This window comes from Eschrichtius robustus, chromosome 2, assembly GCF_028021215.1.
Source record: "Eschrichtius robustus isolate mEscRob2 chromosome 2, mEscRob2.pri, whole genome shotgun sequence".
Taxonomy (NCBI): Eukaryota; Metazoa; Chordata; class Mammalia; order Artiodactyla; family Eschrichtiidae; genus Eschrichtius; species Eschrichtius robustus.
In genome coordinates this window covers 118788421-118803718 of record NC_090825.1, presented here as the reverse complement: position 1 = coordinate 118803718, position 15298 = coordinate 118788421, and the positions used below count along the sequence as shown (strand labels likewise).

Below are 15298 nucleotides of genomic sequence, written 5' to 3'. Positions count from 1 at the left end.
CCCAGGCATGGCCAGAGGAGCCCATAATCAGAGAACCCCAAGTGACAACAGGAGGGAAAGAGGCTGGCAAGTGGAGCTCCACGGGAAGGCAGGAAGTGACACTTTACACAGAGGGTGCCCCAGGAAGGTTCATCGGCGATCTGCAGGGAGCCGGGCTCTGCGCCCGACTCTGTGAGGGAAGCATTGGGTTAACCAAGTTCTTTACTGCAGGACTTCTTGGAACCTTGAATATGCTGATGTGCATCGTGCATCTATAAAAAGGGGATGTCTAGTGCAGTGTTTCCCAAACTTATTTGACCACAGAAATCTTTTATTTATTTATTTTTTTTTGCAGAGAGATTAGTGCACTGCACAGCTTAAAAACCGGAGCTTTAACCAATGTGTGTATTGAGCCCTTACCTGCACGACGGGACCTTGTGCTAAGTGCTGAGGATACTGGAATCCAAAGACAAAGTCCCTGCTTCCAAGGAGCCATCTGTGGGAGAAAGCCACATGAGGGGACCAGTGGGGGTGAGGCCAGTGTGCAGGGCAGCCCCGGAAAGGGAGCAGAGGGCCGGAGAGGCGCTCAAGCTGGAGGAAGCTTAGGGCTCCAGCAGTGAGAGGAAGTTGCTGGGAAAAGTGTGACGAGACCACTAGAGGCTGGGGAGGGGGGTGGGCAGCAGAGAGGGAAATGTGGACAACTCCCCTCCTCAAATCCTCCCCGCTTTGAGCTGGCCATGCTGGGTGGTCTTTCACATTTGGACGGTTCCTAGGGGGTTTGGGCCTCAGTCCCTCCCATGCCCCGTCCTCAACCACATCTCTGCTATTGGACTTGGGCTAACATCCAGAAGCCGGGGAACAGCTACCCACAAATTCAGTAATTGGAGTCATTAGCGTTGACTCAGAAATCATTTTTTGCTATGTCTCTCTCTTGGAGAAGCTTTTAAGACCCTTTAAATTGGTTAATGGAGAGTTTAGAGATGAGGATGGAGCCTCGGCTTTCTGCTTCCCCTGCCCGTCTCCCTGGCTTTCCCCAACATACTCAAGGGCGAGAGTGATGAGATAATCCAGTATCTGTTTTATTAAACTCCCGTCCATTTCTGGCACAAACCTTTCACAAAAGAGGATCTCAAAATCTACACTCTCCTGCTCCAAGACTCCAAGGGCCCAACTGCCATTTACCACCCCCATATCGGCAGGACGATAATAACGCTTTCACCTAAAATTACCGTGAGAACTGTGCAAAAGAGCCCTGGGCCAGGAGTCAGGAGGCTGGGGTCCTTGTCCTGGCCTGGTGACTCATAAAGCCATGTAACCATGGGCATCACTCTGCCTCCTCAGGCCTAAGTGAGCACCAACGTCCTTTCCATAGTGAAATGCCCTATGTCAGCCCTGGAGGGTAGGAGGGCAGACACCGCTGCCCTTGGTCTACAATTGAGGAAACAACACAGCAAGTCAGGCCACTGCTTCAAGGTGATGTGGCCAGAACCTGGGTCTTTACACACTTTCTTCTTCTTTACTGTGCTGGGCAGGTACTTAAGGTTCTTTGGGAAGGCGGGTGAATATCTGGCCTCTTCTCTGGGATTCAAGTTGTGGTATCTCTCTGAGAACTCGCAGGCTTCATCTTTAGGGCTGAGTGAAGTGTGAAGGTCTGAAAAAGTCAAGCAGTTACATCAGGCATTTAGACACTATGCTCCTTCCTTCCAAATCAAAGGTGAAATGGAGACAGTCAGGAATCCATTGGGGATGAACAAAAGCGGACGTCATTCAGTGTTTCCTGAGTTTTAGGCATTCATGAAACCACCCCATGACTTTTGCCACCTCTCGATCTGTGCTCCCCTTTACGCAATGTCACAAGGTTTTTTCTCTACTTGATTCATTATTTTTAATATCTGTGACATTATGATATGCTAATCGCATTTTTATAATATATATTAATATACAAACACTAAAAGTAAACAATATTACTTTGAATACTACCTAAAATCCCCTTGTGAAGCACTGGAGGCACACACACATCAGACGCTGGCAAAAAATGATGTGGTCCAAGCCTGAGGAAATTGAAGACTGGCAAAGGGGAAGGGAAGGGATTTGCTCAAAGGCAAAGGCTAAGGCGAGGACCAGGGTCTCTGGACCCTTCAGTAAAGTTTTTCACAGGTCACTGAACGAATCTTTTTTATGCACAGAACAGAAATGACTGTGAATGGGGAATTCCCTGGCAGTCCAGTGGTTAGGACTCGGCGCTTTCACTACTGAGGCCGCGGGTTCAATCCCTGGTTGGGGAACTAAGATCCTCACAAGCCGTGTGGCATGGCCGAAAAATGAATGTGTCCACTGCCCAGTTGTGAGGCTACCAACTAGGGGAAATGGTCAAAGTCATTTATTAGCCATGCACTTGAAATTGCTTGGGAACCTGAGCCCCCATGGAATTTCTACCCTGTAAAGGGATACTGACACCCTGCTTTTGTTGCCATTCCATCTCCTCCCTGCCCGCCCCTCCCCCCAGCACCAGTGAGAGGTACCAGTGACTGCATTTTATCTCACCTTAGCCAAAACCCAGTCTGACGAGACTCCTTTCCAAGGGGTAGGGGTGTGGGAGAACAGCCCTGCTGGGGGCTCCGGGGCTGGCTCTGAGACGAGCGCTTCTATAGAGCAGGCCAAGGTTCCCTGTGCTCGAGGCATGTGGCAGGCGTGAGGCTCCTGCTAGCAAGGTGTTCAGGCTGCAGAGGGAGGGGCTGGAAAACGACTTCAGTCCTCTCACTGCCAGGTCGCCGGGCCCCGGGGCTGCGAGGAGAGGCGAGAGCAACTCTTACTCAGGCTGTGTTCTTAGACTCCTACTTTGGAGCAAGGGCTTCTTAAAGGACTTGGTTCCCCTGGCACTACTAACCCAGGTCAGCCTGAGTGAGTCAGGAGTGAGCAGGGCTCCCAGAGCCCTAGACGGTAAGTCAGGGCACGGAGGCAGCCTTGGGATAGTGTCTCTCCTGACAAGTCATTGGAGTGACTACCATTTATTCAACACCTACCGTGCGCCAGGCTGTGCTAAGCCCTTTGCTGTCATCTCATTTAATCTTTTTTTTAAAAATTTGTTTACTTATTTATTTTTGGCTGCGTTGGGTCTTCATTGCTGCACGCGGGCTTGCTCTAATTGTGGCGAGTGGGGGCTACTCTTTGTTGTGGTGTGCAGGCTTCTCATTGTGGTGGCTTCTCTTGTTGTGGAGCACAGGCTCTAGGCACGTGGGCTCAGTAGTTGTGGCTCGTGGGCTCTAGAGCGCAGGCTCAGTAGTTGTGGCACACGGGCTTAGCTGCTCTGCGGCATGTGGGATCTTCCCGGACCAGGGCTCAAACCCGTGTCCCCTGCACTGGCAGGCAGATTCTTAACCACTGCGCCACCAGGGAAGTCCCATCTCATTTAATCTTTACAACCTAATGAGTTTTCAGAGGTGAAGAAACAGAGGTGCAAAGACATACAGGCCAAGTTCAGGAATAGAGCAGGGGTTAAAACTCAGGTTTGATTTGTCTGACTCAGAAAGCTGTGCTCGTTCCCACCAATGGAGCAGAAGTAACAAAGAGACCAAAGGCTACTGCCACCCCCTTCTCTGTCACAGGGTACTGAGCTCGGGGAGGCACCTGCTGGCTTTGACTCTCATCTGTACCTGCTGCCTCCATGGAAAAGAGGGTCCGCAGCCTCTCCTGGGCGGGCGCATTCCCCAGAGCTGCTGACTGCTGGTAGCATCTCACAGCCTCTCCCAGATTCCTCTGCACACCAAGGCCCTTCTCATAGCAAATTCCCAAGTGGTACCTGCTCTGTGAGTCCTAAAGGAGAAGACGGACAGACACACAGATGCCCACGCATGCAGGACTGAAGAACTGAAACGCTGGGGCAGGAGGAAGGTGCAGCAGTCAGCAGGCTGGTGCTTCACCCCTGCAGGGTCAGGCCCAGCCGCAACCCTCCCTGGACCAAGGGATCTCAACTGTGAAGAGCCAGAGGCCCAGAACAGAGGACACGGGGATCCCTCCACCCAGGGAGCTTCCGGCCAGAGCAGCGTGGAGGCTTCTCGTGCTGAGGATGGTGCAGAAAGTGTGCAGAAGTGAAGGCTGTGGGAAGCACTTGGCCCTGCTCTGGGAGCCCAGGTAGTCAGGCTCCTACGTTATCCTGAAAGAGCCAGGAGCAAGGGTGGAGACTGGGCTTCCAAGGCCCTGAATGCCTTCCTGATCTCTACCCAGAGGGCTACAAAGCATACATTACAGAGAACATGTTTCTCCTCCTTTGAAAGGTTAAAAGGCTAATCCCTTTGTCCCTGGCTCCGGATCCTCTCTCCCCTCTCACTGAGAATTAGGCTCCTGAGAGAGGCAGTATCAGGTAGGGAGTAGGAGCCCAATCTCTACAGCCAGACGCCTGGGTTCCAATCTTGGCTCCACCACTTACCAGCTGTGTAACCTCAGGCATCATATTCTGTGTCTCTGTGCCTCAGTTTCCTCATCTGTAAAGTAGGCATAATAATAGCACCTACCATATTACCCTGTCGTGAGGATTAAATGTGTCAATATGTGGAAAGTGCTTAGATTAGTGTTATTATTTCCACACCTTTAGTTGCCCACATCATTCATCTCTCTCTCTCTGTAATGAATATTTTCATTATATTCAATCTCCCAACCATGGTTCTATTTCTCTTCTACCCTCTAAAGAGTTTCTGTAACATGTAGGTCAAAGTCTATGTAATAAATATGGTGGACTCATGGCTACAGGCCAGCTTAGGACACAGTCAGGCCAAAACACACATGCTGTTACGTATGTGTTACACAACATCCCTTTGTGCACTTCCCCTGGTGCGCTGAGTGACTAATGCCAGCCAGGGTGCCCCCAGGCTTGTCCCACACATGGTCACACAACCCACTGAGCCCAAGGAAGACTCTGGGGCTCTTTCATAGAAAGTCAGGCACAGAGGCAGGTACTGTTTGATGACATTGGTCCCCTTTTGACGGCTACTGCAGATACTTTGGACAACACAGAGTGAAAAAGGAGAAGTATTCTGATGCCCAAGAGTTCAATGACGCTATCACTGTGTTGGCCAGGAAGTAAAGAGAAGCAGCAGCCCCTAAGCAGGGAAATTCTAGTACGTGGCCACTGTTGGCTTTAACCCAGGGCTCCTGGTCCTTCAAGATACAACTCAAAAAATATACTGGTCAAAGACACTTGAGGATACAGCAAACCCACAGATGCCTTTTCAGTAATTCACAGTGACATAAAGCTCTGAGATTTCCTGCATTAAAGATACCTGTTTAACGAAGTATTTCCCAAACCCATCTGACCATTTTTCCCTCGTATTATTTATAAACGTTCCATGGAACTAATGCTCTGTGGAACAAACTCCATGCTGCCTGGATGCCAACCCCTAGTTGACAGACAACCAGACATCCTCTACCGCCCAAACTGCTCAATGTCTTCACCTCACGTGCCTTCTGACTTCCCTGGACTAAGCCACTTGTGATGATGCACCTTCCACGTGTACACTTTACAAAGCACTTTCACACTTACTATCTCAGTTAGATTTTGATCCTCACGACAACCCTGTGAAGTGGCAGACAGGTCAGGCAGGCATTATTATCCCAATCTTAGAGACGAGGAAAACAAGAAGTGACCAGCCCGGTAGTATGCTAGTAAATGTTTAACAACCAGCTCTCCAGGGGAAAAAGCCCTGTTTTGTAGCATTTGGCAATTCTGTGCTACTAATGCTCTCCCCGTAGCTGATTTCAAGCTAACAACAATTCTCGCAGGCTGGTACAAGCCAGTGCCAGCACACCGCTGGACGTGTCCAAGGGGCACACAGTAAGTCAGCAAGAGTTAAGGCTTGAAGCCAGCCCGATGCTCTTATCAACCGTCTCCTAGGCACGGTACCAGTTCCAAAATCCCTTCCTTTATCAGACTTGATCCCCATCATGCCTGGATATGGACACCTCATACCCCATTGTTGGCTGCAAGCCAAAGATATTTCACGGCTCTCTGCTCGTCCAGGTATGCCTCCTTGGTGAAGAGCACCCCGAGGAAAGCCTGGGCCTGTGGTCAAGGAGGAAGGAAAAAGGTATCTTGGTCACTGCCAGGCCCCACATGCCCCAAGTGCCCAGGAGTGACCCCACCAATGGCACTCACCTCTCTCAAGCCTGAGTCTGCAGCCTGCTTCAGCATGGACACTGCCCTCTGCTGCTCAGGGTCCCACGAGGAGGCTGGATCTTGCAGCAGGCACCTGGCATAGCGGTACTGAGCCAGGTTGTGGCCCTGGCTGGCAGCCAGCTGGTAATAAGAGGCTGCCTGGGGCAAAGGGAAAAACATCCAGTCAACTGATAACTCTGTAAGCTGCCTTTTTTTGGAGTGAAGTTTTTAAAAATTATTTTAATTAAATAACACATAATCATTACAGATTAGTCAGAAAATACAGATAAGCCAAAAATAGAAACAAAATTCCAAGAAATCCTGCCTCCTAAAGATCATTCTCTGTTAACATTTTAGTGTAAAATCTTGCAAATTTCTTCCCCCCTGTACTGTATGTATTAACATATATACACAAATATGTTCATATACAGTCACACACATATATAAATGTGTGTGCGTGTGTGTATATGTGTGTGTAGGAAGAAAGGGAGAGAGAGAGAACTACACTCACTATTTTTTGTAACCTATTTTTTTTCATTTAACAATACACCATGAATATCTTCCCCTGCAAATAAATATAGATCTAGCATATCATTTTTAAGGCCCACATAGATGTTATTAACCAATTCTCTGTTGAAGGAACTTCAAGTTTCTTCCCTTTTTTTGGCCATTGTATCTAATTCTAAGAAACTGTTATATATAAATTCTTATATATAACATCTATGCATACTTATCCTACTTTTTAGAATTAATTGATCCATTCATCAAGGTAATGTTCTAGGTCGTGAGGATACAGCTGCAAAGAAGAAAGACAAGGTCCCTGGCCTTCCTGTGTTTTGAGTCTAAATTCCTAGAAGCTGGAGACTTCTTTCTTAGTTTTCCCTCCGGGCTGGAAGAGAGAAGCTGGACTTTCCCAAGCCCTGCCCACTGCTCATTTCTGGAGGTCACTCTGGGCGGTGCGGCCCAGGCCACAGGCCTGGGGGCAGGGAGGAGGTGTAGTACCTTGCCGAGGTCCCTGGGGGTGCCTCTGCCGTGCTCGTGACACAAGCCCACATTGTACTGCGCTTTGCTGTAGCCACGGTCTGCTGCTTTCTGGAAGCAAGAGAAGGCTGCCATGTAGTCTCCATCCCTCATGTTCTCTGTCCCTGTAAGAAAGCACTAGGCGTAAACATAGCTTCCTCTGTGAACTTCCCCACATTCTTAGTCAGATACCCACATGCTCCTTCCTTTCTTTTTTGTGCTAGACACTTCGCATGCACTTCCATCCTCTGAATATTTCACTGGTTTGCCATAGGTATCAGCGGGTTCTGCCCTCCTGTACACCATCCTCCTCTTGGTAATAACATCCTAATTTCCATTTGGGAACAGCCCTCCCCCCAGTGCTGTCAATCAATGTGCCTGCCCTCTTCCCAACGAATGAGACCCTCTCTCAGGAATCTGAATCTTGGTCTGGCTGCAACAGGAGAGAAAACAGCTTCTGCAGGTTTATTCTGATGGCAGCACTCTGAAGACACTGTTTCTCAGTTACTGCCGCATGCATCCCTGGAGCCTCTCTAATTCCTGTCCTTTCTGAGGCTTGGCAGGTCAACAGATCCCAATAGATTCCTTTTGTGCTTAGGTTAGCCAAAGTGGTTTTAGGCTGCTTGTAACCAACATAACGTAACTGATACAGCTGACACTGTCGATCTTGCTTTATGAGGAAACTGTGAGAGAATATAAGAAAGAGAGCCCAGCTCCAAAGCCCATGTTCTCTTTATCATCCAAACGAACAGGAAAACAGGGAAGGGGCTGAGCACAGCCTACTCTCAACTCTAAGCTTTTGCTCAAGCTGTTTCTCCTGCCTGGGATACCTTTTTCTAACTCTTATCATCAGGCCTTCCCAACCTGTTTCTGCTCTAGAATCTTCAGACCACACTCAGGCTTTAAACACTCTTTCGGCACTTACTTCATACACAAGCCTTTTTCTAGGAACTAAACTGTTTCAAGAGTACAAGCCCTGTCTCCTCAATTAGACTGTAAAATCCTGGAGGCAGAAGCAGAAAAAGAACGTAGAAGAAATAACTTTGCATAGGGTGAAAGCTCTATACAAATGCAAAATATGATTATGGCTTATGCTCCCTTTGTGTTCTGCCACAGTGCTTAGCACTTGCTGAATAAATGAATATGCATATGAAGGAAGGAATGGGCAAGAAAATTCTCAGAAGACTGTCTGCCCATGAAAAATCACAAAAAGCTAATGAGGCAGAAACCGGGTTCCATTCGGCCAGCAGTGAATGAGTCACCTCCTGGCTGCCTGAAAACTCACTGTCGAGGGTTCACAGAGCCCTCTGTCCTTGAGGAGAAGGCTCAAGAGGGCACAGGATCCCACCCTGTCCCCATCCCCCACACTGGATCTTCTGCCTCTAATCTAGACCAAGTCACCATCATGTTTCGCTTAGCCATCAGTAACAGCTCCAATCTAGTCTCCTGTTTCCCCTCTGGCATTCCTACGACCCGCGTCTGTCTACAGAGCAGGCAGGCAGAGAGATCTTTGGAAAAGTAAATCAGATCACATGACTACCCCCACTTCCTGCTCCAGCGTAAAACACTCCAATGGCTTCCTGTCTCACTTAGAAGAACCATACGCCACCATGGCTCAGCAGGCCTGATCTGATCTGGCCCCTGCCTGCTTCTCTGACTTCATCTCTTTCTACTCTCCTGGTGATCGCTAAACTACAACCACGCTCACCCTTTTCTTTGTTCCTTTAACAAACAAAACTCAATCCTGCCTCAGGACCTTTGCACTTGCTGTTCCCTTTACTTGGAAAGCTTTCTCCACGAGACTGTTCCCTTTACTTGGAAAGCTTTCTTCACAAGACTGGCTTGTTTTTGTCAGTCAGGTCAAGGATCTTTCCATCCGCGAGGCCTTCCAAATCAAAGCTGCTCCTTGCCCAAGTCACTAATGCATCCCCCTGTTTAATTTTCTCCATAACATTTATCACTATCTGAAATTCTCTTTTGTATTTGTTTACCAATTTGTTGTTTTTCTCTCCCTCAACTCACATGGCAGCTCCATGAGAGTAAGGACTTTGTCTTGTGAATCACTGTATCCCCAACACCTAAACTAAGGCCTAACAAAAGGTGAATGCTTAATACATTTGTACTGAATGAATTCTAGCCTCTCACTCACTTGCCCACTAGAGTCCAGGAGATGCTGCTGGCAGTCTGGGTCTCCACATGAGAAGGCCTGAAAGAAGCCAAGTCACTGCGGAGAATAGGACAAATGGTGGAGCGGAATCTGGAGTCTCCAGATGTGGGTAAGAAAGGGCACTTGAGGGCCTGCTCCAAACCTCAGGAGCCTGTTCTTGCCTAAGTGCGGCAGAAAATTCAAGGTGTCATTCAAGATTTATTTTCTCCTTCTTACACAGTAACCGAATTTTCAGGTAAGCACATGGTCATTCAGCTAAGGACTATATTTCCCAGGCTCCTCTGTGACTAGGTAAGGCCGCGAGCCTTCATTCTGGACAATGATTTGTGCAACTTCTAGGTTGGGGAGGAGTGGTCCTTCAGTTTTCCCACCTTTCCCTTCTAGCTAGCTAGAATTTGGATATGAGGCAAACTGAACCTTGAGATGGGAGCCCATTTTAAGAATGGCAGAACCATTTGACTGAGAATAGGTCCCTGATACCACTGTGCCACCATGCCAGATTTGGTCGACCTACCTGGGAGAAAATAAACTCTGTCTTGTGCACTCCCTGCCCTGACTCTACTTGACCTACCGCATACCCTTTCCATTTTCCCATCTGCCCTCCTTGAGACAGGGTCCACCCAGTTACCCAGGAAGTTGAAAGCGATGGAAACACTGAGCTGGAAGAGCTGCTGAATGGAAGTCATGGCCTCCTCGAGGGAAAGACTTTTTGATTTATCTTGTTCCTGGGGAAGAAATATAAAGACTCATCATGGGGCAGTTCACTGGGATTGCCACCTGTCTAGGGGAATGTTACGGGGATCCAGGTGGCCAAATCTGGACAATACCTGCTTTTCGCCAGCGGGCTGAGGTTGGGCTGGCTTCGTCTTGGACTTGAAGCTACTGCTGGCATGCAGGAAGCCGGCGTCACTGGGATCTGCAAGGGAAAAGGCAAAGGAGGAAGGTGCTAGTTCTCCTTTTCTCTCACTCTCCCAGTCCACAGAGCCCTCCATCCAGCACCACTGCCAGGAACCAGAATCATTCCAAATTGCCCCAGAAAGCAAGGGGGCTCACAGGAATGACAATTCCCCAATGTGGCATATGCAGCAACAAACGTCCATCTGCCCAACTCCCCACCCCGCCACCGCCTTCTGCTGATTTTAGGAGGTGGGACCATACCTTCCTCAGAGGCACCCTGAAGACCAGCTGCTCTCAAGGAACTGGGTGAAGAGAGGCTCTCGGGCCGAGTGGAGGGTTCTTCCTGGCCCAGCCTGAGTTCCCTGAGGCCAGTGTGCCTGGGAGCCGGGCTATCAGGGCTGGGCAGAATGTGTCTCCGCAGTGCTGGAAAGAGCCAGTGAGAGCGGTCACATCAGAAGGGGATAGGTTCAGCCTGCCGGGGCTGACTGAGCCCTCCCTGAGGCTTCGCGGACCAAAGGAAGAATCTGGAAACTCCTGAGACACGTCCTTCACATGCCTCCTCCTCCATTTCCTTGGCTGGCTTCCCTCCGCAGGGGTGGAGAGGGGCCCACATTTATGCTGATCCCCACATCCCAAGCATAAATCGCTCCTTGGCTTGAATTCTTCCAGTAGCAGGGAGGGATCTACTTTATTCACTGTTCTAGCCCCAGCACTTAGCACTTTGTTTGATGGTTAATACTGATTATGATTATAATCATAATACTAAGGGCAAGAACTTAAACCGCTACTTACTGAGCACATACTACATGCCAGGCACTGTTCTAAGTCCTCGACATGTATTAGCTCATCTGGTCCTTCCAAGAAACCTGTGGGGGTGGGTTTTATTATTTCCCCATTCTATAGGTGAAGAAACTGAGGCACAGGGAAGTTAAAAGTGACTCATCCAGGGACACCAAACTAGTATCAGCAGTTCTGGGCTTGAACCCTGAAAATGTGACTCCAGAGCCTTAATCACTATGCTGCATTGCCTCTGTACCATGGCACATGATAGCCATTCAATAAAGATTCACTTATTGATGAATGACTGACCAGAGAATGACCTAACTGGCTGAGGAGTGGGCAGGAAGCCACTCCTAGGATCTAAAATAACCTGGACCCCTGCGGGGCTCCGTCAATGGAAGGGGAGGGGAGGACATGGGAGGACCCTGGAGGGCAGGCGTGGCCCACACGCCGGGTGGACAGACCTTCCTCCCATTCCTCTTCCTCTGACTGCAGATAGGAGAGGCAAGGAGCTGCTGACGGCTCTTTTCCTGAGGTGTGTCCAGAGATGCTTCCTGGCCCAGAGAAACTCCCAGCCCAGCTCTCCTGTCCCCGGGAGTGAGAACTCACAGGAGCGCGGGTGCCTCAAGGGAGATGAGAGGAAACGGTCCAGAGGACTGCGCCAAAAGCAGCGCTCCGCTCGCCAAGGTCCTGCTGGCAGGGATGCCTGGAAGTGGATCTGCCTTGCCAGCTGCAGGGCCAGCACGGCCAGGGTGCCCTGAGGAAGACAGCACATCAGGGGACACAGCTCTCCACCAGTCAACTCCTTCAGTCTCCGCCTACATCTCCAACATCACTTCCTCGAGAAGTCCTTCCTGACTCCTGGCTGTAGCCGCTCCCCCACTGCACACTCTCGTAAGCACCCGAACTTCCCCCATGGAGCCCTGATCACACTGGTACTTAAACAGCCATCTCTACAATTATTCATCAAGGTCTGTCTCTCCTGTTAGTCTCTAAGCACCACGAGGGAGGAACCATGTCTGTTTTGCTCACCTATGTATCCCCGGCGCCTAGCAGAGCACTAAGATACAGCACTAATAAATACACGCTGAATAAACGCCTGAGCGAGTGACTGAATAAACAAAGTCTAAGCAGGCAAAAAGATAACGTGGAAAGTTTGGGCTTGGCCACACATGCAGCCAAATGCAGGCAGGTCAGAGTTCTCCATCAGGCTCCCTCTTTCTCTAGCCTGGCACAACTCCTCCCCCACCCCCAAGGCACCCCACCACACACATTCACAGCTACAGGCTTGTTGTGGGTGTCTCTTCTCCAACAGGTCTGCAGAACACCTAAGCTAGCTCCTAGCCCGGTGACTGCTTGGTTTTCCCTGTCCCTTCCTGTGTTATGCACGAGAAAGGACACCCAAATACTTATTTGTTGCAACAGGCACTGTATACAATGGCAAACAAGACAGACCCAGTCTCTGCCCTCATGGAATTCATATCTTCATTGAGGGAGAAAGACAAAATCCAAGTACACAGAGAAATAATATAATAACTACAAATTATGCTAAAGGCCGCTAAGGAAACAAATCAAGAGTTTACACAGGGCATAAGAGGGACCCCAGACAAGACAGGGAGTAGAGGAAAGCCTCTCTGTAGAAGTGATGTGTGTGCTGAGACCAGAAGGAAGAGAAGGTCCCAGCAATGTCAGTAACAGGGACACGTATCCATATCACTGGAGATAAGCTTGTGCTCAGGCCCTTTCACATAGGCAGTAGTGACAGAGCTGAGGGATGGCATCAGGACCCTTGAGATGCAGACCCAGTTTCTAGAAGAACTCACTATAGGATTGCCCTAGGGTTCTTATCTTTGACAAAATGGGAAAACATATCCCTCTCCAGGGTGTGTTATGCCCCTAGGCCACAGCTCCCCAGACAGAAGTGTCCCTGGCATGGAGACATTCCAGTCTCAGCTCTGCTGATGACACCAAGTTACAGATGAGACAACTGAGGCTCAGAAAGGTCAAACCACTTGCCCAAAGTACGCAGCATGAAAGTGAGACGGATGAGAAGTGATGGAGACAAGTGTGACGTGAGTGCCAACTTCCTTTAGAATATCTTATAAGCAGAACCTAAGAGGCAAAGAGTCTGCCTTGTTAGACCTCGTGTTAGCTCGTATTACCGAGCCTCTGCCTTTATAGATCAGATTTAACAAATATTTATTGAGCGACGATCATGGGTCAGGATATGTACTATGTGCTTTTACAAGCCATACTAGGTATAACAACCAAGCTGTAGAGCATAGTAGCTAAGAGCACGAGCTCCAGAGTAAAATCTGGTTCCTCTCCTGAATAGCTGTGTGACCTTAAGAGTGTTACCTAAAGTTTCAGAGCCTGAGTTTTCTCATCTATAAAATAGAGATTATATTTCCTCTGCAAGATTTTGTAAGGATTAAATAAGATGATATACATAGATACAATAATAAATTAAAAGTTAGCTATTTAGTATTATTTAATTGTAAGATTCAGGAAGGCAAGAATCATATCTACCTTGTTCTCTGCTATGTCCCTAGTACTTAGCAAAAAATGCCTGGCTCAAAGAAAGTGTTAAATGTTTACTGAATGAAAGGAGGAATATATACATGGAGAGCAGGGGGAAAGGGAGCAGCAATATCTCCCCAAATATGCTCCAATGCCATGAGTTACTCAAATTTTGAGTGTGGCCACAATGATGCCCTAGCTCTTGTTTCTAGGCTATACTTCCATACAGGATCATTCTCATCCACACTGAAGGTCAAGGACAGGACTGGGGAAGCCTTACCCATGATATGGCATCCCACAATGTGTTCCGGGAGTCACGGGCAGACATCCACTGGAAGGCATCCTTCCATCCATGGGACCTTGGGCCCCTGCTTGTGCCTGGGCCATGGTGGCCAGACCTAGAAGATGTAACAGAGGCTATCAAGTTCTGTCCTAAGTGGGAGTAGAGGGAGGTTAGGGGAGCACATGGGGGATGGAATGGCAGTATTTCACCTGTTGAAACTGGGCACAGGGACCAGCAGGTTGGAGGAGGTAGCCTGAGGTCCATCTGGACTGGTGGACTTGGAGGTCACCCCACGGAGGCCAGGTCCCAGCAGACGGGGAAGAGCTGTGCAGAGCAAGGATCAGTCACTTTGACATGAGTGGGATTGAGGCAACAGTGGCCCCACCAATCTTCCCTCTGACCCTTGACAGAGCCCCACCCCAGGAACCCAGGAAACACTGGCACCTGCTTCTGCAGGTTCTTAAACAAGGATACATACACGTGGGGATCTTTTGCTTAGTACAGATTCCAGCGTGCCACCCCAGAACCAAATAAACTAGGATCATTCAGGGTTGAGCATCAATATTTTGAAAAAGCTCCCCGGGTGATCTGACGCCCTCCTAGGGCTGACAACCACTGTTCTAAAATGACCAGACATTCATACACAAACTCTCGCTCAATGTTTGTAGCTCTTTGTCTCTAAATCGCGCCTCTTTTCATTGGCCCCGCCTACTGCACTGGCCTCTACTCATCTTTCATGAACTCCGCCCACCATCTCCGGCTACTTGGCTCCTCCCCCTTCCAATAGCTCCTCCCATCTCCTTGGCTCTAAGTTCCACCCTCTTCCTACTAGCCACGCCCACACCTAAAATTCGAACGGCCCCTTGACTCAGGGTGCAGCGCGGCTCCTAACGACCCCGCCTCTCTTCCGCTCTAACACCGCCTACTATTGCTTTGGCTCAGTCCTCCGGCCCGCCCCCTCCTCAGTTCCAAGTCTCAGCTGCCGCAAGACCCGCGGCCGAAGGTCCTTACCTCGGCCCAGGAGTCCCGGGAGCCGCCACATGTCGTCGCCAACACCATAGAGCTCGCAGCCGAAAGAGCGCGGCCAAACCCCGGGACGGCGGCTAGAGTGGCCGGTGTGGCGCCCTCGAAGTGGCCGAGTCCCCAAGGAAGCTCACCGCCAGCCAATTAGAAGGGGGCCCAGCCGGAAGGACGGCGCTCAGCGAAAGGAAGTGGGGGGTGTAGGCGTATTGGGGCTAGCGGGGAGGTGAGCTGCGACAAGGGCACGGGGACATGGGCCCGGCCTCCGGTGGAAGAGATGTCATTTGCTGCCCGCATAAGAAGGTGGGGGGGGGGTCGCGCAGAGGAGTGGGGTCGCAGGTGGCGAAGCTGAACCGCCTCAGAAGAAGGACCATTGAGACGCGGAGCGAGAGCGGCCTCGGTGGTGCCAGACGACCTTGCAGACACCGTGGAGACTCGAGGGGGAACAATCTTCCCCAGGCCCCGAGGCTAGAGGAGGTGGGAG

General features: G+C 49.9%; 1 protein-coding gene across 2 annotated transcripts; it reads right to left on the bottom strand.

The window, feature by feature from the left end:
* Positions 1-1037: 1037 nt before the first annotated feature.
* Positions 1038-14926, bottom strand: DELE1 (DAP3 binding cell death enhancer 1). Of its 2 annotated transcripts, XM_068536076.1 has the most exons (13): positions 14806-14926; positions 14004-14118; positions 13792-13909; positions 11601-11748; positions 10473-10634; positions 10142-10230; positions 9943-10039; positions 7130-7272; positions 6128-6286; positions 5942-6034; positions 3633-3792; positions 2524-2763; positions 1428-1630 (listed from the first exon to the last, which is right to left on the bottom strand). In XM_068536076.1, exons 1-12 carry the CDS (start codon positions 14834-14836, stop codon positions 2525-2527), a joined length of 1554 nt encoding a protein of 517 aa, XP_068392177.1. In that variant the 5' UTR covers positions 14837-14926; the 3' UTR covers positions 1428-1630; position 2524. The 2 variants fall into 2 exon arrangements, with proteins under 2 accessions (XP_068392176.1, XP_068392177.1); XM_068536075.1 differs by lacking the exon at positions 2524-2763 and having other exon boundaries at positions 1038-1630.
* Positions 14927-15298: the final 372 nt, after the last annotated feature.

What these genes read in the sequence shown, in the direction of transcription:
- DELE1 (XM_068536075.1), bottom strand. Translation starts at nt 14,836, where the DNA reads ATGTGGCGGCTCCCGGGACTCCTGGGCCGAG. An exon ending in CTTGAGGCACCCGCGCTCCT is followed by an intron (nt 10,635 to 11,600) that starts GTGAGTTCTCAC and finishes GGCTCTTTCCAG; the next exon opens with CACTGCGGAGACACATTCTG. An exon ending in TCAGGGTGCCTCTGAGGAAG is followed by an intron (nt 10,231 to 10,472) that starts GTATGGTCCCAC and finishes TTTCCCTTGCAG; the next exon opens with ATCCCAGTGACGCCGGCTTC.